At 39.0% G+C, this 22,808-nt stretch overlaps 1 protein-coding gene across 2 annotated transcripts in view; it reads left to right on the forward strand.

Moving 5' to 3' along the window:
- The first annotated feature begins 329 nt into the window (after window positions 1-329).
- Window positions 330-22,808, forward strand: part of PCDH9 (protocadherin 9) — a 182,028-nt gene continuing 159,549 nt past the window's right edge. The window contains exons 1-2 of one of the 2 annotated variants that reach the window (XM_013305305.3): window positions 330-895; window positions 2,139-5,308. In XM_013305305.3, coding sequence (XP_013160759.3) covers window positions 2,273-5,308 — 3,036 coding nt within the window. In that variant the 5' untranslated portion in view covers window positions 330-895; window positions 2,139-2,272. Of the gene's footprint in view, window positions 896-2,138; window positions 7,243-22,808 lie in introns of those variants that run through there. The other variant, XM_055802523.1, reaches the window with a different exon arrangement.

A 22,808-nucleotide genomic window follows, 5' to 3' on the forward strand; every position in this document is an offset into this window, starting at 1 on the left:
CCCCGCCGCGCCGCCCGCTGCGCCAGCCCCCGCGCCCCCCGCCCCCCTTCGCCTCGCCGCGGCCCCGCGCGTCCCCCCCACCCCCCCGCGCGGCGCGGAGCCGCTGCGCCGCCCGCCGCCCCCCGCCCCCCGGCCGGCCCGCGGAGCGACGTGCCCGGCGGCCAATGCCAGCGCCGCGCTCCGCCATCCACCGCCCCCGCCGGCGCGGGCCAATGCGGTGCGGCGGAAGGGGGGGCCTAGCGCCGCGCACACCCTCCCTCTGGGCTTATTGAGAGTTATATCAAGAATTTCAGTTCAGAGAGAGAGAGAAGGAGGGAGCGTGTGTGAGGGAGAGAGGCTGGGAGGGAGGAGGGAAAGCGCCGTCGCTTCCTCCCGTCACTAAAGCAATAACCCATTAGGATTTTTTTTTTATTTTTTTTATTTTTTTTTTTTTTACGGGCAACTATCAACCCAGAGCTAAAGAAGGAGAGAGAAGCATCGCCAGACCAACTCTTGTCATTTCCAGTAAGAAGTTGCAGACTTCATGTAGCTGCCTCTGCTCTGCTGAGAGAGGGATGGAAATTGTGTGCAGTGCAGAGTGGAAAATACCCCCGGTCTAAAGAAGTGCACCGGCGTTTTTCTTGCTGTTTGTTTGGGTTGTTGCGTGCACATTAAACACCCAAAGGATCGCCGCTTAATAGAAATGAAACGTGGAGAGGATGACTAACGACAGAACTGTGAATTTGTTCACTGGAGTTGCTAATTTGCCACCCTGAAGCAACACATATCTCAAGGAGGAAGCATTTAGCTGCTGCTGATTTCTCCAAAACTGGTGGTTTACCAGATGCATTGTGCTGTATCTGCTGGAACAGATCATTGCTTAGCTGCAGCAGATCGTCAAAGGTAGACAACCAACGTAAGTGCAAAGTTACCCATACACTGTGATGCATTTCATTTAAAGGGGGAGAAAGAAGGAAAGAAAGAAAAAAGCCAACACACAGTATGTTTGTCTAGGCAAAGAATAAGAATTGGTGTTTTGGATTCAGTTGGTGTTGGTAGCAAAGGCTCACCTACTCACTGTCTCTGCATCCCTACCTGCATCACTCTGCTGGAAGTAATCACGGGCATCAGCTACCGTGCAGCTTAATGCAGATAAGATTAGTGCTTGGGGGCTGCCCGGTTCTGCCAAACTGTAGGTGCTGCTGGCAGCCTTGCACCAGGGCAATTCGTGGTTAGCAGAGCATGCAAACAGAAGTGTCTGTCGGGTTTTCTTTTTTTTTTTTTTTTTTACACCTGCATTATTAGTCTGCAGTATTTATGTGTGGCAGCTGCTAATAACATCCTGAAGGGAGATCAGTATCAATGGGGAAAGGCTGCACCTTTTTTCCTCCCCTCGTCATCAGAAAATTTATTCCCCCCGCCCCCCTCCCCAATCTGTAAACATGCTGGCTGCTCCTAAGTTGCATTTGGAATTTCCAGCCTCCTGATTTAGGCAGTGTTTAAAAACAAACAAAGTTTAAGGTTATTACACAGAAGAAGAAGTATCCAACATCTGGAGAGGAAACATTGAGCTGAGAGTCTAGGAAACTGTAAGTCCTGTTATTGTCTCATCAGTTAACAGGGATGTGAAGTAGCCAGTGACGACTGCTGCAGCAGCAGCATGTCTGGGTGGTTATTTCCCAGTACGATAGCTATAGAGAGGGATGCAAGGCACAAGGAGCAGAGAAAAATCTGGTTAGTAACAGCTAAAAAATATGTACGGAAGCAAACAACAAATTACATTTGGCAGCTGACATAGCAGTTAGAATCCAGAAGTAGTGCGGGAAGATTTTTCACTTGCACCAAATGACTGGGTGGAGGAGGGTAGAGGGGGAATGCATGTTATGGATTACACAGTGTACCAAGAAATTTTTCAGAAAGTACGTGTTGAAACGGTAGCTACCCTTAATCCTGCAAATAGTTATTTCCATTCTCACTCTGTGCAAATGCAGCTGAAAAGATATTGGTGCATTTGTCCGGAGGGATTGCTTGTAAAGGGGAGCAGTAGGAATTTGTACTGCTGCATGTGTGCATTGCAAAACCAAGTAGTAGTTGGAGATCGTGGATTTGTCATGCCTAAAAAAAACCAATAATGCTGTTCTGTATCATTGTGTTGACAGTGCTGTCTCCAAATAAGAAATGAGATGTAATGCATCCTGCAGTCCATGCATGCCTCCTCTTGCAAATTGCGCATCATTCCTCTCTGGAAACCTTTAAATCCTAAAATCCAGGAAAAGAGCCTAAAAACATTATCATGAACCTAAGGGATTTTTACCTGTTGGCCGCTTTGATTGCCTGTTTAAGGCTGGATTCTGCTATAGCTCAAGAACTTATTTACACTATTAGAGAGGAGCTGCCTGAAAACGTACCCATAGGGAACATACCAAAGGACCTGAACATTTCTCATATCAATGCTGCCACGGGGACCAGTGCCAGCCTTGTCTACAGACTGGTGTCTAAAGCAGGGGATGCCCCTCTGGTCAAAGTCTCCAGTAACACCGGGGAAATCTTTACGACATCTAACAGAATAGACAGAGAAAAACTCTGTGCTGGAGCTTCCTATGCAGAAGAAAACGAGTGTTTCTTTGAACTTGAAGTGGTGATTCTCCCCAATGACTTTTTTAGGCTGATCAAAATAAAAATCATTGTAAAGGATACTAATGACAATGCACCTATGTTTCCATCCCCTGTCATCAATATCTCCATCCCAGAAAACACTCTGATCAACAGTCGCTTTCCAATCCCATCAGCAACAGATCCTGACACAGGTTTCAACGGCGTTCAGCACTACGAGTTGCTAAACGGGCAGAGTGTCTTTGGACTGGATATTGTAGAAACTCCAGAAGGAGAGAAATGGCCTCAGCTGATAGTGCAGCAGAACTTGGACAGAGAGCAAAAGGACACCTACGTGATGAAAATTAAAGTGGAGGATGGAGGTACCCCCCAGAAATCCAGCACAGCCATCCTGCAAGTCACAGTAAGTGATGTCAATGATAACAGGCCAGTATTTAAAGAGAGTCAAGTAGAGGTTCATATACCAGAGAATGCCCCCGTAGGCACTTCTGTAATTCAGCTTCATGCTACGGATGCAGATATAGGAAGCAATGCAGAAATCAGATATATTTTTGGTGCCCAGGTCGCCCCTGCAACCAAAAGATTTTTTGCTTTAAACAACACCACAGGGCTGATTACAGTTCAGAGGTCCTTAGATCGAGAAGAGACTGCTATTCACAAAGTGACAGTGCTGGCTAGTGATGGTAGCTCTACACCAGCCCGGGCAACTGTTACCATCAATGTCACTGATGTAAACGATAACCCTCCTAACATAGACCTCAGGTACATAATAAGTCCCATCAATGGCACAGTGTACTTATCTGAGAAAGATCCCATCAATACAAAGATTGCCCTAATTACAGTTTCAGATAAGGACACTGATGTGAACGGCAAAGTGATCTGTTTCATTGAGAGAGAGGTCCCCTTCCACTTGAAGGCGGTTTACGACAACCAGTATTTGTTAGAGACCTCTTCCTTGTTGGACTATGAGGGCACCAAAGAATTCAGCTTTAAAATTGTTGCTTCTGATTCTGGCAAGCCCAGTTTGAACCAGACTGCCCTGGTAAGAGTTAAACTGGAGGATGAAAATGACAACCCTCCGATTTTCAGCCAGCCTGTAATTGAGCTGTCAGTTTCTGAAAACAACCGACATGGTCTATACTTAACAACTATTAGTGCCACAGATGAAGACAGTGGGAAAAATGCAGACATTGTTTATCAGCTTGGCCCTAATGCCTCCTTTTTCGATCTGGATCGAAAGACAGGAGTTTTGACAGCCTCCAGAGTTTTTGACAGAGAAGAGCAGGAACGTTTCATTTTCACTGTTACAGCCCGAGACAATGGCACCCCTCCTTTGCAGAGTCAAGCAGCTGTAATTGTTACTGTGTTGGATGAAAATGACAACAGTCCCAAATTTACTCATAATCACTTCCAGTTTTTCGTATCGGAGAACTTACCAAAGTATAGCACGGTGGGGGTGATCACAGTGACCGATGCGGATGCTGGGGAAAATAAAGCAGTGACCCTTTCCATCCTGAATGACAATGAAAACTTTGTGCTGGATCCGTACTCTGGAGTTATAAAGTCCAATGTTTCTTTTGATCGAGAACAGCAGAGCTCCTACACCTTTGATGTTAAGGCAGTGGATGGAGGGCAACCTCCTCGCTCTTCAACAGCGAAAGTAACCATAAACGTCATGGATGTTAATGATAACAGCCCTGTTGTCATCTACCCACCTTCTAATACTTCTTTTAAGCTAGTGCCACTCTCAGCAATTCCAGGATCGGTGGTAGCCGAAGTCTTTGCTGTCGATATAGACACTGGCATGAATGCCGAGCTGAAGTACACGATTGTAAGCGGAAATAACAAGGGTTTGTTTCGGATTGATCCGGTGACAGGTAATATTACTCTGGAAGAAAAACCAACTCCTAATGATGTGGGGCTGCATCGCTTAGTTGTCAACATAAGTGATTTGGGTTATCCTAAATCCCTGCATACTCTTGTGCTTGTATTTTTGTATGTAAACGATACTGCTGGAAATGCCTCTTATATTTATGACTTGATACGCAGGACTATGGAAACACCTTTGGACCGGAACATAGGGGACAGTAGCCAACCCTACCAAAATGAGGACTATCTCACGATCATGATCGCTATTGTGGCAGGTGCCATGGTTGTCATAGTGGTGATATTTGTCACGGTTCTCGTTCGCTGTCGACATGCGTCCAGATTCAAAGCCGCCCAGAGGAGCAAGCAAGGTGCTGAGTGGATGTCTCCCAATCAGGAGAACAAGCAAAACAAGAAAAAGAAAAGGAAGAAAAGGAAATCTCCGAAGAGCTCTCTTTTGAACTTTGTGACCATTGAGGAGTCCAAACCTGATGATGCAGTTCATGAACCTATCAACGGGACAATAAGCCTTCCAGCGGAGCTGGAGGAGCAAAGTATAGGAAGATTTGACTGGGGCACAGCACCACCAACAACCTTTAAGCCTAACAGTCCTGATCTTGCCAAGCATTACAAATCTGCCTCTCCGCAGTCTGCTTTTCATCTCAAACCTGACACTCCAGTTTCAGTGAAAAAGCACCATGTGATTCAGGAACTCCCGTTGGACAACACCTTTGTTGGTGGTTGTGACACCCTTTCCAAACGCTCTTCCACTAGTTCAGATCACTTCAGTGCCTCAGAGTGCAGTTCCCAAGGAGGCTTCAAGACAAAGGGCCCCTTACACACCAGACAGGTAAACGAGCACTTTTACTGGTCTATAAGTACTGCATACAAGTGCCCGATCAACCAGTATTAAAAGTGCCACTATATTGTGGGGTTTTTTGTTTCAGTCTGATTTAGTTACATTACGGGGGGAACAAAAAAAAAAAAAGCCAAAACCTAAAACAAAAAGAAATAAAAAAAAACACTTGGCCCCTTTATCATTTACCTGGGGCTTAATCATGCATTTGTGAAATGCCACCGATACTTTGAGTTTTGAATATTACTGATTGTTAAAGGACTGTTACACGTCTGTGCAAGTGCATATACATGTGCATAAAGAAAACTGAAAAAAAGAAAAACTTTTTTTTTTCTCCCCAGTATTTCTTCAAATACAAAAGTTATTGAAGAACAAAACCTCTTTCCTTATATGCTAAATTTCAGTCAGAAAATCTGACTGTTTCAAGATTGAAGGGATATGTACATTCAGTTTGAAATTTCAAAGTGAGTTGGCTTGAATTTCTTTTACGGTTCAAGCTGATTTGGAACATTGCTAAGTTAGTGTTACTAAAGGGGTTAATTTTATTCCCTAACAAAGACAGCCAAATTTCCAAGCTACTCCATCTGTGAAGCACGTGGTTTGTTAATAGGATATAAATAAGCCATACGGAAGTCTTCCTCTGTTTTGAGTTTAAAATTACGTTATTGTAATAGATGAAAGTTGGTATTGCATAGAAAGTTTGTTGCATACTTTAAAAAATGGCCAAAGCATACTTTTGAAAGGAATGCGTTCTCTGAATACATCTGAATTATGCAGAAAAAAAAAAAAGTCATCCCATTGTAAATATTTTCTCATCTTAGTACTGCATAAGTGATCTGTCATAACTCATTTTAAACTGTGAAATACGCCATATGAAGAGGGATTAGGAGGCTGAGAATCTCATATTTCAACCAAATCCAGCATTAGTTTTTCTTAGGTCTAATAATTCCTTGCTAATAAAGATTTAAATGCGGCGCTGTCTAATTTATTTTATTGGTGCTTTTCTTCTGCCGCCGCCGCGGCGTGGCACCCGGCGCCGGCGCAGCCTGTAGGTGGCACTACGGTACCGTGGCGCCTGCGCTGGCCCGCCGCCAGCCCTGCAGCAGCTCGGGGAAGCGGGGGGGAGGGAAGGCTCGAGCTGATCCTACAGCCAAAGAACCTTTTATTTAAGGATAGTTGCACTGGAGTGGTCAGTAGTTAAGTTTTGTGTGTTTGCAAGGCAGCTTCCTTGGCGCTTCGCTTTCGCTGCACCGACTCGGTAGGTGTTAGGAGTCGCGTTTGTATTCCCGCTGGCGCTGTGCTCTCTGAGTGATGGTTATTTGTCTGAATTTATTAGGGATATGAATCCCAGAGAATCAAGTGAGACACATTTAGGCTTGTCTTTGCAAAAAGATTTTGACAGTAGCCAAGTTTAGGATAAAGTCATCCTCCTGCTCTTGCATTAGCCTTATCTGAGAGGAATGTGATGTTCCCAGAACTGTGTCTTGACTTTGGGTGTCTGTAAGGTGTCACACTAACAAGATGCTAAGAATAAAACAAGCGCTTTTGAGGCAGTTCTGCTAAAGTAACTGCTTTAAAACAACTCATACCTACAACCGGACACTGAAAACGTCTCAGAAGACTCACACAAAACTTTAACCTTTCTAAAGACTTTAAAGAAAGGTATACTCCCAGAGCTGTCTTCAGGCTGTTACGCAGCACCATACAGATACTGTCAGCAGAAGTTAAAAAAAGAAGCAATGTGGAAAAAACCCCAACAAATTTTTAGAATGAGTTCTGCATGATCTGTGGTTACTCGGCAGAAGTTTTCTCCCCAGTTTTAGTTACAAAACGTAACACCCCCAACCCACACATTCCTTTTCTGTTCTGAGATTTTGTTAATCTAATTTAAATTAGCTTTCCAAACTCAATTAGGAAACTCAGACTTAATCCCCCACAGTATCTAGAGGCAGTTAAGACCCCCCAAAATTATTTACCCAACAGAATGTGCAAGCTCTGCACAGTGACATTGAACACAGGAAAAAGAAACCGCCCCCCCCACCCCCACCCCCCCCCAACCCAAACAAAACCTACTGGTAGTAGTAGTATTTTCAGTTACCTGTGTTCATGACATTGAATACACTGGTTTTGGTTTATTGATAATATCAGTCATTATACCTGTATATGGATCTGATTCAAATCCCACTGAAGTCTTATTTTACCCTTTTTGAAGTCAGGAGGTGCTTGTATCGTATGATTTGGATTTCTCCCTGCAAAAGCTGTAATATTATATGTAATTTAATATATAACTCTTTCTTACGTAGGCAGTTGTCTGTACTGAGTTTGTGTATTTTTATTCTGTGATGAAGGAGACAGTGTCTTTCTTTTTTTTCCCCAATAAGGTTACAGGACATACATAACCTTTTTATGTCCCCTTGTCACTTTTGGCTGGAGGAGTCATCATTAGCAGCATTCCTATTATTCTATCTGTAAGTCCTGAGATGAGGATGCGTTTTAGCTCATATTCATTGGCACAGGGGTTAAATAACTTTCATAGGTCTTTTTTTAGATTTGTGATAGAGTATGGCTTTTAAGCAAAGCATTCAGACTTAAAAATCTTATTGAATAGTAGTGTGTGCTAATGCTACAGTATCTGAAAAACATTCTTTTAAATTCCTTTAGGAAGAAATACTTAGTTCTGTGCCACAATACCGTTTTCTTGAGGTTTAGCGTAATTAATTTTTCGGTTTCTAATGTTAGAAGTTGTATTAAGTCGCCTACATATTCGACAATTTTTTTTATGTGGTTTGCAAAGGTTGCGGGAATTGTGGAGGATGTTACATTAGGAAAAGAAGACATGTAGGATGAATATAGATCTAAGAAATACTAGCATCCTCCATTTTTACTTACAGTTTCTTTCAGTCCAAGGTAAATACACATGCAAATTATCGTGTGGATACATTAATATTAATAGAGCGCTGAGACCTGGAGTCCACACTTGGACTTCATTCGAGCAAAATCCCGTTGCTTTTAATGGGAGCTTGGCCCTAGAAATCTGTTAGAACTGGGTCCTAACTCAGAAGGCTTTTAGAATTCAAAAATAGATTGTTCAATACAATTTTCTTAATATTTCTTTGCTGGGCCATTTCTGTGCAATCGTCAATAAATTTAGTGGAAATTCTGTGGTTAAGTCTTCTCATGTCCCTTTGAATTGCACAAGCTGATGTTTCAGAAGGACCCAGTATGAAAACCAAAGCCTCCTTCAAGTGCCTATCTTGCAGTAAACCTGGTGGATGCTCTGAAAAGAGCATTTTTGAATACTTGAACTTGGGATTGTTCTAAATGCTAATTCACATAATTAGGAGTATGGAAATGATGTTGCACACCACCAGCTTATATAGCTAAGCTTCCAAAATCAGTGTTCTGACTCATAAAGAATACTGAAATCTATGCAGGCTTCTCAATCAGTGTTCTTTTCAGTATTTGATTGAACTTTAAAATGCACTTCAAATTAGTAAGTCATTACACCAAACAGCTACATAGAAATACAGTAGAAGACGACGTGTTGTATTATTCTATGTGAAAGGCCTCTTATAAAAACCAAACAAACAGAAAAAACTCCTACTCAATGTCATTAAATTAACAATAGATTAAATAATAAAAGAAATTAGGGCCAATTTACCGTGGTTATCCCAGTTTTAAATTATAACAACTTCATTTAATCAGATTTGAAGTACAGCAGTGACAAATTACACAGGTTTAAAATATGTATCAGTATGGGTTATGAGCAAAACCTTCAGCCTTCATTCCTAATCAAGTAGCATTTAGGCACGTGCTTAACTTTCATTTAAAGTGGTGAGACTGAAGCAGATCCTTAAAGTCCAAATGATTTCAAATGTTGTCTTCAAGAAAGACAGCCATAAGCACACTCTAAGCACTTTTCTGAATCAAGATGATAATTGAAAAATTTTGGAAATGTTCACAGTTCTACCAGATTCAGAAAAACTCAATATTTGTTAACACTGTCCTTTTGTTTCTGTGCTCTTGTGGCAGAAATTAAGGATCTGGGGCTTGACTGACACATTAAATGCATTCCGTACTACGGTATATTTTTAATCATACAGTCAATAACATAAGCTCTGTGGAGCTTGCTTTACTCCTTTTTCAGTCAATGGACTTCTTGCCTGATCAAGGAATGAGTAGCCAGGCTCCCACTGATCAATACACATCACTTAAGCTTTCTGTGGGAAATGTAATTGATGTTATCTTACTCTAGAGTGTTTAAAATTGTAACTTTGGGTTTTATGTAAGAGAAAAGAAAAGCTGAAAACATTAATGACTCTTAATTTGATATGCTGAGAGTGGCAATTTCAAGGTGCATAAGTTGATGGAAATCTGCATTGGAACAGCAGTGCAGAGTCTACGTCACCTGCGAATATTAAAATTCTGTAACCATAGCATTCCATAATTCTGTGTGTGGTATTATTTTCAGTGGCCTTATTTTACTGCTTAGTATAAAAAAGTACACTTCCATTTTTATTTTTTTTTTATGCTTAATTTGTTTTATGTCTTTGCATGGGTATTCTTCTTGGATGAGGACTAGTCATCTGGAAAAATGTCTGCATGTAAAATTCAGTTGTTTTCTAGTTATGTGTATTTATATATCTATACTGAAAATATTAGAAATGGTAAAAATGTACAGTGTATTTTTTCTATCCTGGTGTAACTGGAAAATAGGTTAACAGATTTTGCTTAACTGTCTAAAGAAATTCATCTTTGAGCTGAGACCAAGCATGGAAAATTTCAGCTGAAAAGAAGAATTTTTCAGAAAGTTAAGAGCATGTGAAAACGTGGGGTTATAATGGAAATCTGAACATAACCCTAAGCTATAATACCATTTTGTATAGTGACAGTAGAAATGCTAAACTAGCGAAGGGAACATTTTGTGTATACAGATACAGACAGTAAAAGCTTAGCAAGCTTCCTTTCTCTTTAAATGTTTCCCATGCAAAAGATTTTTCTCAGGATCACTAGAGTCTCATCTGTCCTAAATGTGCAAAGCCAAAATTTCACAAATGCTAATAAATTTGTGCCACATATGGGAGTGAGAACTGGATCTTGAGAATTTAATGCTATTGAAATTTTGTGATAATGTTCTTTTGTATATATGAACAAGGGAGGATTTTTTTAGTTTCCATTTCAGATTTTCACTTCCAAAGAGACTCGCACAGCAAAACCATATCAGCCACACTTTATTGACAGCAATTTTATTGTAGCTAGAGGCTTACAGTAAGCTGTTTATTGCTGTTCCCTAACTCGGTTGACAGCAATTGGGGAATTAATTTTCTTGCCCCTGATGTGTTTTCTTGGGTATAAACAACAGATGTTAAAGATATGAAAACTGTGACCCATTTATATTCAGCAAGTCTTTACGGGCATAGTCTACCTGTCTGAAGTGCAGGTTTCAAGTCTTAAGTAAGATTGCTTCATCAGTGCTAGGGTTCATACTTACACAATAGAACTGCTCATCTATACATATTCTTTACAAGGGCAGATACATAATACCTGAGGGACCAATCCTCATCTAGGTAAATTCAGTTCAAGAATAGCTGAGTTCAAGTTTCATTTATTTCAGGAGATGCTGTATTTTCTTACTCTACCATTTAATTGCACTGAATATACAGAATATAACTGACAAAATGGACATAGCGTGTTGTGAAAGATCTAACAGGAGTTACAGGTGATACCTCAATTTTTGATGTTACTTCTCCCACAAAATATCATGGTGGTCTGTAAAATCTACACTCGGAAGTTTCCTCAGTTGCTACTCAAGTACAGCTGTCTCACATATATTCTGTAATGTCCATGTCTTCACTGAAGGAAAACCACACAAAATCATTTATTACTTTCCTCTTCTTTTATTACTGCTTTGACTTACCATCCTGTGGTGGAACATATGTAAAATTATTTATCCCAATAGACCAATGTGGGCATTTAATCAGTTCATTTCTCATTTACATGAGATAAAATTCCATTGACTGGAAATATATTTCCCAGGCTGTAGATAAGAAATGAATGGATGCTATCATATTTTACTGAAGTATGGGGGGAGGGCAGCATCTTTTGTTTGTTTCCATTGGCGTCTTTCAGTAAGACATTTGCAGCACGAGGGACTTCAGCATCTTTCCTAACTGAGATTTTAAGTGCTTGTCTAGACGCAAAATGCATATCATCTTGACTGTTCCTTTAAAATTAAAATACAATAAAAAAAGTTCCTTCTAATACAGTTGCAATTGTTTAGTTGTAATGGATTGTGTTCCAGTGAGCTATAAGCTTTCTCTGGAAACAAAAATAGCCATTACTGACAGAAGACACCTTAAATTGCCATTACTGCACTATTACATTGGTCATGCAATTATGAAAAGTTCAAATAATAAATAAAATTGTTTGATAAAGCAACATTGTTGTAGCCATACAAAACCATGTGTAGATTATTCCTAGGACCTACGGATGCAGGGAAGCATTGGGGCCACTGTAATTTTGATATTAAGTTTGTATTGATCTTACTGGGGGAAAAAAAAGGACTTTAAAATCTTGGGAAGATTTGGCCTGCATTCTCAATTTAGTTTTCAGGTTTTGTATGTACCATCAATTATGTGTGAAAGTACAGGGAAGGTGGTTAAAAATCTGATTTGTAGTCATATTAAGGTGTCTAAATTGTACCAGTCTCAAAAGTTACCCATTATTTGTTTGTTCTTGTTTCTTTTGCAGCTAGTGAGTTGTGAGGGAGATTTGGTTTAAATTTGTTTAATTTTTTTTTCTTATTTGTTTTAAAGTCTTGGCATGGGTTGTCCTGCATCTTCTGTTGTATAGAGGGAAAAGTGAGTAATTCAGAATTTCTCAGGATTTGCTGGTGTGTAGTGTCTGTAGTTTCTTATGAGCTGATATAAGTTTGCCATTTCTTTTGTAAAATGCCACACTAAATTTTTTGAGCACAAATATTGGTATTATTACTTGAATGTTGTTTTGGAATATGCACACTTCTTGCTACAAGAGGAATATATGGAGCCCTTTCTTAGAGTAACAATTCAAAATTTGAAGCTGAATTCAAACTGGGGAAAATCTGCTGATTTACAACATCTGCAGCTCTTCTTGGTGTTAACTGCACAGATTTCTTGATGAAAAAGTTCTTGATGTTAACTTCTTTACAAAAGCAATAGGATGATATTGAGATTATATTTCCAAAATCTAAAAAATATGTAAAATTATTGGGAGTCAAGTGAGTAAAAAACATTTTAGTTTGAGCTGAATTTGATAAAATGTGGAGGATCATCTGTCACATTTTTCTTCCTTCCTTTGTTTCCTCCCCCCAGGTTCACAGAAACAAGTTCTAGGGAGCATTTTAAAATAGCAGCCTCTCACAACTCCAGAAAATTAAATTGGATATTCTCACTGGCTGATAACTGAAAGAGGCTAGCTATTGATATTGATTTGTAAAACAGTTATTAGCCTCAAATTGATATTTGTCCATTCTCCTTCATTCCTTTCAGGCAAATAAAGTGTTAATACAACTTCTTTTATTTGTAATTTTGCAGGATATTCTTAGCACCTCCTAGACTTCCATGTGTTGCTAGTAAGAAAATTCTGTGATTTGTTTTTTAATTGTATAAAATTGTTAAATATCTGCCTGTACAATATTTTTGATCAAATAAGCTACTGTAGCTTATGCCTTATATGGTCATATAGCCTTTAAAACACCAGAAAAAGTAAGAGGAAGACCATCTTTCCTTTGTGAGTATTTTTAGCCATTGTTACAGCCTCTTGTTGATTGATAGCTAGCATTTACATCTCTTCAATGGCTAAACCTGATAGGTGCGGAATTCTGTCTCATAATCTGTGCTCCTTCAAAACACTTAAGGTTATGGAGGCAATTGTGTTTCTGATGTAAAGACATCTGTAGGATACATATGTTTCTATATATGACATATATATATGGTTATTATAGGGAGTGTTCACTTGGATTCCTTAAGGGAAATAAAGGACTTGCTACTGAACTTCATGGTGGAATACTTCTGCCACTGAGGTTCACGTGAGTCTCTATCTTCTCCCATCAGTACATTTTGGAAGAAAGTTTTAAAAGAAGTTTGGTTTTACAGGAAGAGGTCCAGGACCTCAGAAAAGGGTGCAGACTCGTGAATTTTGGTTTAAGACAACACCTCTTTTCTATGTAGAGTAAGAGGCAGAGCCTGAAGGGGAGTGATGTTTAACCCCTGGTTTTAGTAGCTTTCCATTCAGAGGGGCAGTTTTTGGGAATACTGTTGTTATGCCAGTTCCTCTCCTTTCAACATATAGCGAATATATCTGAACATTATAGCTGCTTCAGATGCCCAACTTCTGACTGTGGATCTAGCCTGATTTCTGTAAATGACATTATCAAAAAAGCATAATTTGTATAATTTTCAACAGTATACTTAACCGGTAGCACCTATGCACACAGTACCTGATTTTGCTTCTGTTGACGTTGTGGTAAGATTCACTTTGTCTACCTTCTAATTGTATGTCAAATCTAATCTGCTTTACTGGGTTCATGACTTACACTACACTAAAGAAAGAATTCTCTGATTAAACTGGTTGCCAAAGCTGATGGATACTGTTGGGTGAGATGCATCCCACACCAGTGAAGAGTATGATCCAGTGGAGTGTGATGCAATCTGATCCATACTCTTCACTTTACCAGTGAAAAGCGTGATCCAGTCCAGTTTTCTCACTGAAATGGAAAGAAGGGTTTTAAGGGTATGTATTTCTTTAAATAAAGGTATTATTTGAATAGTGTATATGTGCACAAAAAATGTATAATGTACACAACTGACTTTGGGAAAGTATTCTTTAAATTATGTCTCACATTCAAAGGCTTCCAAACCAACTTACTGACCTTTTATTAAATTGTTATCTGGCCATTCATATAGCTGTCTATTTTAGTAAGATGGTGCAATGAAGCACCAGTTATTTTGTTTTGGTGCTGTTCTGGGTATTTCTGTTTTTCCTCAGTGCTGCATATTCTCTGATACCTCGTTCTGTGAATGTGAGTAGAGAAAAAGGAAGTTATAAACTTTTGATCTCTACCCTACCCTTGGTCATATCTAGCCATTTGCATTATAGTGTAAAAATGCTTCTTTTACCACTCTGCTTTAGGTATGTGTCTATAGCGGTATGAATTTTCAGCTACTTGTCAGATTGTTTCACTTTCGCCATTTCAAAAATATAGGTCAAAATACCAGTGAAGTGCTAGTGTTACCAGTAAAAGAATTTGGAATTGCCTTCAGTTTGTGACAGCAGTACCCTGAAACATGGATCACATTGAAGTCTGCAGCATCCACAGCAGCAGGAGGTAGACTGTGCACCAATAGCAAAGCCCTAGTCATCTCCCGTATTTTTAACAACTGCCAGATAAATAAAAAAAAGAAATGAAATCTGCATCTGTCTAAGGACAGTAAACCTTGCCTGTTGAAATTTAATCTCTCCCCTGTACAGGAGATGGACTTTCCTATTTGAGATTTCATCAGTTTCGTTTCACAAAGCTGTTACACCTGTCAAACATTTCAGTTTGAAATGAATGCCTGATATTTTTTGCCTTTATATGCTACAAGAGCACCAGGTTGTCAATCAGCAGAAATACAAAATGAGATGAGATAGGTGATCCACTACTATGATTGGCATTTTCTTTTTATTTTACAACCTCTTTTTTCCCTCAAACGGCAGTGACTTAAAGATGGCAATACTTGTCTATACTGTGGAGACAGATGAGAAACATGGATATAGCGAAGGGAAGCTGCCCTTGGTTTGCCCCAGTCCTGTTTGTCTTGACTTCTGATGGCCATCCTTCTGAAAGTACTGGTACAGTCCAGGTGGCCAATGAAACTGTAGGTGACTATTGCTATGAATTGTGTGAATATCAATCTCGTGTGAATGAGATGAAAATACACTTGCTTTGGTCTTTCTTAATTTTTGCTATAGAATTAATTCATTGCAACAAATCTCTTGCAGTCCGTAATGTTTAACTAGTAAAGCAGGACCACTTCTGGGTGGGATGTATAGGTTTTCAAAGTGCCTCCAGGCCAAGGGGTGGTCCAGAACCATAGCAAGGGATTTGAATCTTGTAATATTTTTGGTTTTTTAATCTGCTTCCATGATGATGAATCAGAACATTTGTTTCTTAATGTGGTTTTTCAAATTCTGGACTAAGAAATTGTCAAAACGGTAGGTGCTTTTCAATAATTTAAGAAACTGATGCACTTCTGTGGTTCTGTGATGTGTCTATTAATAGCATCCCTGCTGATCATCCCCAGATTTCAGTATTACTCAGCTTTGCTCAAATTTAGGCTTTGGTCTTCTTCTGTGCTTTTAACTGTTGATTAAGAAATATTCTAATCCATCACAGAGTACCAAGAAACTAATGGCTTGTGGAGTATTTTAGTCTTCAAGCTTCCACTATAAATGATACCAAAATAGTGTTGATTGGGTATGCTTGAATACATCTCTTTCTTTTATGAGATACTGTCACTGTCCTTTCTTGTTTCTCCTTTTAATCTTCTCCTCTGTTCTCTGAGCTCACTTCTTTTCGTACAACATATGTATGCACATATTAGAAACATGAGATTTATTGTCAAATGAATACTATCACAGGAAAGAAGTGGCACATGTTGTTGCGATCTGTTGTAGCACACCTAACTCGTAACCACTCATTGCTCTAGGTAAGGATTTCTAATGAACCAACTAGCTTCATTAAGTTTCAAAGATTTGAAGCATTTGGAAGCGTATCTGGATAGAAGCATAATATGGGAAGTAAAACACTTTCTAAACTAGATAGATAGTTGCTTTGACTTGTTCCAGTAGATTTAATAGAATCTAATCAGAATGATTTATAGTTATTAATACAAATCAGAGGAGAAAATCCATTCCTGCATTATGTATCACACATTTTTCCTCTGTAGCTTGGTGGCTTACTAGATTTGGATTGCAAAACTGAGCTGAAGGTTTGGCAGAGGAGAAACTAGGGCCTAACTTCGTAACTGTGGATTTGCAAAGGTGTTAGCTAGGACAGCTCTGTCTGGTTATAATTGGAACGGAGGGAGTAAGTTGCATGCCCTAAATTGCATGTCAAAATCTGAAGTATGTTTAATTTAGTGGACTTGTGAGTACTAGAAGCAGGTATAGGATGAACACATGCAGCTGGTTTTGTAGTATAATGCACTGTATTTTAATATGGACCAAATCCTTGTAATTTCCTTGTAATTGATATTACATAGGCATCCTAGATGTGCATTAGGGAGGAGTGAAACTAGTTTCGTACGGTATAATGGCTGGCATGAATCATTTCCCTTCAGAACAGTCAACATCTGTATTATAGACACACATAACAAACCCCACTGTATTATCTTCACCTACAGCTGCTGGAGTACCGGACAATATTGTGGTATGAGCTAGCCTGCTGGATTTCACCAGCTATTTTTGTAGCCGTCCTGTATCTGTCGTAGTTAAAACAAGAAGACAAAATAATTCTTTAATATATGTTTTGCTTGCTTGCTTTTTTTTATGACTGTTCATACTTTTCTCACAGATGGCATAATGCATTCACAATGTGTAATAGGTGTGGTATCTTGCTGAGACTTATGATAGAAAATTGATTCTGAAAACAATAGTAAAAAAATGTAAATCACAAAGCAGAACAGTGGAGATTGCAACTCAATAACTGGATAGTGCTTCTTGAATGCAGCAATTTGAAAGGGAGATTGGGATGAGAGATGAAAACGTTAATGTATCTTTACATTTCAAAATGGTTAAAAGCTTAGTGTGGATGTCTGGACTTGTAGGAAAACTTACTCTTTTAATAAGAAAGCTGGCAGTGCTGCTGTGATATACAGAATGTCAGTGATCCTTGAGTCTGCTTGTTTAAAGCAGCATGCTGAGCACTTTTCAGCAGAGTGGTTTCATGCAATGCCTACTAAGACGCTTTATAGATGGTGCAGATCAGCTCCAGACAAAGTACTTCTTGTTGCCATTTATGATTTTCATCTGTCATAAAATATGCCACAGAAGTAACTCCCGATTTCAGAGCATTCATTCTTTGGATCAGTGGTGACCACATGAAAAAACATTCTGCATTCACTCTCTTGCATTTGGTATTTTTTAACATTTTCATGTCCTAGTGCTAAATACAAGCCTAGTTTGTATTCAGTATTGTTGAAGTTCATTTCGGGAAGCCTCTAGCTATTGAAAGTGTTATATCTTACTTCCTGCTGTCCTCGGTAAAGATAGTTGGGGGTCAGGAGAGCCCTCTGCACTGTGTGCTGCTGCTTGCTCATGACATTTGAAGGCTGATAGGGATGCTGTGATAGCACCTTCAATTAAAGACACAGGCAACAAGCATAAAAAAGAGAATCCTCAAGACTGCCTAACATTATGCCATTGCCTCGATTAGAATAAAACCAGCATGAGAATAAATTGGCTATGTTAGCTTAATTGTGATCTTCACCTAAGTGCTGCCTATGAGACCTTAGACGTAGCAGAAAACCCTGGCTGAAATATCAAGGGGCTTTTTTTGATATTGCTTAGATTTATCATATTTATGTTAGAAAACAGTAAGTCAAATCTATTCCAGTTTTAAAGCCTTAAGCTTTTGCTGCCTGTTTGGGGTTTTCATTACTTTAACATGTATACAGTTACACAGATAATGAGAAACCTGCAAAACCTGCATATCACTGCATGTAACCGCTCTGCAACTATTTACCACCTCATTAGTTTTTTCAACAGCAAAGATAAGTTAGCATTCTGTCATGAAATTTGAACTGCCACCGCATCCAGCTGAAGCTTATAAGCCATGGCATAGTAACTTCGCAAAGTGCATTAACACTTGCACCAGAAGATGCAATCTTGTAAATACAAAAATTTCACATGACTTTTTATATATGTGAAGCCAGTTTATTTGACATTTTCTCCTGTAAATTTTGCTGCTCTTAGAAATCTTTTAAAATACAAAGGGAGAAATTTAGGTTTTTTTGTTATTCTGCACAACTCAATTGACTGAGGTAGACTTGATCTCATGTATGTTTGGACTGTGTTGTACACTCACTACTCTTTAAACATGGTGTGCCTTTTTCTCATTTTTGTTAAGGCTCATCTTCTCTGGAAAAAAAGGTGCATTTTACATCAAGATTGCTGTTGTGAGGTATCTGTCTAAATGTGAAATCCTTGTGGAGACAAGAAGCAGGTATTTCATACCTTGATGTAGCTGGTTGAGGTCAGCCTCGAACAATACACCTGGGGTTGATCACAACTGGCTATGTACAGGTGAAACTACAATACCTTTTCATTAGCAGGATTTTACACTGTATTACCTACTTCAGTGTAAAATCATGTTACACTATCTTGCAATGTCAGGATGCCTCTGAGGATATGGATTACATGCATACTTATTCTAGGTCCTTCTATGTTTCAAAAGTGATGCAAAATGAATCTCTGCCCTACTGTCTGGCAAAACTTTACAGTCTGGTTCTGTGGCTGAATTAATGTCCTTGTTGGACTTTCACATATATCCTTGGTAATTCTAGCAGTGATGTCCCTAAAAGTTCCTGCCAGGATTTCATTACTGTCTGGTATAATTCCAATGCATTTTCATACCTTCTTCAATATTGGTGCTACTGTTTTGCATTACGCACAATTGCATCAATGACTGCAGCTGCACACGATGGTTATAACTCAGTCATCCCCCCCAAAAAGGAGTAATATGAAGCATCAAAATCAAAACATTAATTCAACATAGGCCATTAAGTCATGACGGTACAGATGTGCCTGTATTCGATTTTTACTTAAGTAAACCACAGTATTTTATAGGAAGCATGGTCAGAATAAAGCATTTCATCCACAGGTTACTCCATGTTGGCAATAAGTGAGTAGAATAGGAACAAATGCCAGCTCATTTGCAAGTGAGGTGAGCAGGCCTGAGCATGAGTTGCCTTCTCCAGTTTTTTTGTGTTGTAATTTAAGTCTGCCTGCTCCTAAAAATGCACTTCTCAGCGTATGTCTCCACCTTTGTTAAAGTGTCTCCTGAAAATGTCCATAGGTTTGGGTTGCTGTCAGCCGAAGGGTTACCATCCCTTTAAAACCAGATTTAAGATTTGATGTTTATTTTAGGTAAGGAACCTGGATAAACAGTTGGCTTATACCTCTTAAAATGCTCCTTTACTGTTGTCTCATCTCCTTCATTTTTGATCTAAACTGAATTACTTTTGTGCTTTCTACTTCTGAACTTTCTAGGTAAGTTGTTTGCCTCATATCCTGCACAGATGCTCCACCCATCTAACGTTCCTCTCATTTTCAATATACTTTTTTTTCCCCCTACATATTTTCGCCCACAAACCTACCTGCAAGACCACATATTTGGTTCACAGTCAGTAGTTACTCAGTGGGAGGCATTTCCCATTCACATGTGATACATGCTGGCTGCTGCTTCCAATTATGCCATATGCTGGAGAGCTGAGCTGTTGAAGTATTGGAGTCAATGTTATAATCAAACCAGTTAAGAAAGTAGCAGTGTTGTCTTGTAAAGGGTTCTGGACAATGTCTGATTTCTGCCATAAGCAAAATGCTGACAAGTCCTGCTTTGTTTTGCTGCTTTTTCAGGTGGCAAAGAACTAGACATACATTCATTATATTGTAAAATCACAACCTTCGAGATCTTGCTGAATCTGCCCTACAGCTATTTATCACATGATTGCAGGGAATGAAAATAACATTTTTCCTTCTACTAGGAATATGTTGCTAACCTTGAGGCAAGACAGTGCATAATTTTATGTGTGCCTAGTCTTGCTGTTATATATAGACTGTTTTGAGATGAATCAGTGTTATCATTTCCCAGAATTTAGCACTAGTGTTTTACCAGAGCCAAGGAGATTTCATGTACTAGGCTCTTGGCTGCAAAAGTGACCAAGGATCCCAAGTCTGAGTCACATTTACACTAATGACATTTTATAGTCATGGAAAGAGGCCAAGAAGATGCTAGTATTATTTACTCCCAAGTTAATTTTTTTGTGTTGAGGTTAGAGCTGCACATAGTAATCTCTGTGTAAAGGCTATCTGAGCTCAGTCCTGATTTCACATCCATTAATTTTATATTTGTGAAATTACAGCTATTTCAGTGATGGTTTTGCTTGTAATCAAGAGTTGAATCTGTCTCCTCATGTCTATGTGGTAATCCCTCTTCCTCCCACAAGCAACAGTCTGCAGGAGACTCAGAGATCTCTAAGACTTTTTTCTTTCCTGTGATACCCATCCTTCTCTTGAAGCTTCTTGAATAATTTCTGTTTTTTAAAATTAAACATTAATTCACTTTAAATAGCAAGAATTAGGGAGGCTAGAGCTCAGTGCCTCTCCACAATTACTGGTTTAACCATTAAATTGCCTGTCTGATGCTCTATGTAGCTGCCTTACTATAGCTGTGTACCTAATATGTAGCTCTGACTCCTTGGTTTCCTTTGTTCATAGGGTGACCTGCAGCAAGTGGTTTTAAGCACATTGAAATTATTTCTGATATTGCATGGACACTTTCTGTCATGGCCCACTTTTGAGCTACTTATGCGCATGGACAGCATTTTTTAGGTATTGTCTAAACGTAAACATTTCCAGAATGTGATTTCCAAGCTATGTAAACTCAGTTTCAGTTTTTAATACTGTGATACTGTAACATATTAAGAACAGCAGGACAGCATGAAATTTATAGAAATAAATTGAGGCATATACTGATGAAAACAGCTGAATACACAAATCAGGCTACATCCACTGTTTTAAGTAATAACATACTTCTGAGTGTAGTTGTTAGCACTGTGTGTGCCTGTAACAGGCATTTGTACAGTTATAAAATAGATGTCATTATTTTGCAAGTACAGAGACAAAAGAATCATGTTTCTTGTCCACGGTTCTGTGCTATTTTAATGCAATGAGAGGTAGTTTAATGCAATGGTGAGATGCATTATACCTAATCCAAACCCAACAGAGCTTCGCACTATGCTGCTCCAACTTGCTGTGTGAATTTTTTTTAGGGGATTCCCAGCTGATTAAAGCTTAATAAAAACAAACATCAGAAAGGGAGAAGTTTGGTTTTACTCTCTTCCAGATTAGGGTAGCTGTCTTAAAATACAGGTATGAAAGCAGCTGTCTTTTTTTGAAGACTTAGCTGAGGCAAAAATATTGTGAAAAATTCTGCAGAACATACTTGGGCAAAATGCCCATTTGTTTTATTGAGAATTTTGCCTGATTAAGACCTGTTTTCCCCTTATCTCAGAGTTTCTTGGACAAATGGTGTTGACTCTGATCCAGTAAAGTAGAGCAAGCTTCTTAACTGGCACATTAAATAAAAGCTCAGCTGGGAAAGGAATGCAGTATTTTGTCTTTGCATTTCAATTGAGTTGAAACTTCTTATTTTAAGCTTAGGCTGTGAGAATCACCTCCAAGCAATGTAACATCATTTACAAAGTCAGGTGATAGATGCTTGGACTGAATACAAGTTTATGATGGGATACATCTTTCCTGTTAATAAAACCAAACCCAAATAAATGCAGTGTTCAGACTTCCTCATTCATTTCTTTCAAGCAACTCCATTCTGACTTCAGTACTCCTGCTGTTGTGAGTTGAGGATTTTTTTTAATTTTTTATTTTTTTATTTTTTTTAGCACCAACAGTGTATTATGCTAATCTGCATGCTGGGCAAAAGCCCAGTTGAGAGTCTAAAGGAAGTTTCACTTTTGACCACATCCCTGCTTTGAGCCAAGATTGCTAATGTAGAAAGGCTTGCTACCTCTAGAGGTGTGCAGAGGGTCTTGTACCTCTTCCTTAAAACTCTGGTGTACTCTTTACCTCTCCTTTTTCTTCCTTTTCTCTGGGGAAATGACTCATATTTTTACCAGCGTAATAACAAAGAGATCCACACTTTTTATTTCTAAAACAAACAAGTATTTTTTTTTTCCACTTGTACTGAGGCTTCAGTCTCGGCCAAATATTTGAAAAGATATCACCAACTGGTCTGCAACTCTTTAAGCAATTACCGTTGAATACAAACACTATGGTTCAAAATGAAATAAATACAAAAAATTTCAGCAAGGAAAATCTAGCACAAATCATAAGTAACTGATGCAAGTACTAACATACTTTTTTAATGTTAATACATAAAAATTGCAAAAGTACATTGTCAGTAATCCTGTGAGTGATTTAGTGCATTGTCTTATCACATGGTGAATGAAGGGAGGCTGCATGTAACACTGAATGCTTGTAACCTGTTTCACTATTCCGAGGAATACTGAAAATATTCAGTTTAATATACAGAAGTATTCGTTAAGAAGCTTACCAAAACAATATGGTGGGCTTAGACTAGGATCATACCAGAAGGTCCATCTCTCAGTTCTCTGAATCATAGGAAGAAACAGATTGTGTGACATGGAAAGTGAGAAATAATGTAATCTAACCA

This window comes from Falco peregrinus, chromosome 4, assembly GCF_023634155.1.
Source record: "Falco peregrinus isolate bFalPer1 chromosome 4, bFalPer1.pri, whole genome shotgun sequence".
NCBI classification, from domain to species: Eukaryota; Metazoa; Chordata; class Aves; order Falconiformes; family Falconidae; genus Falco; species Falco peregrinus.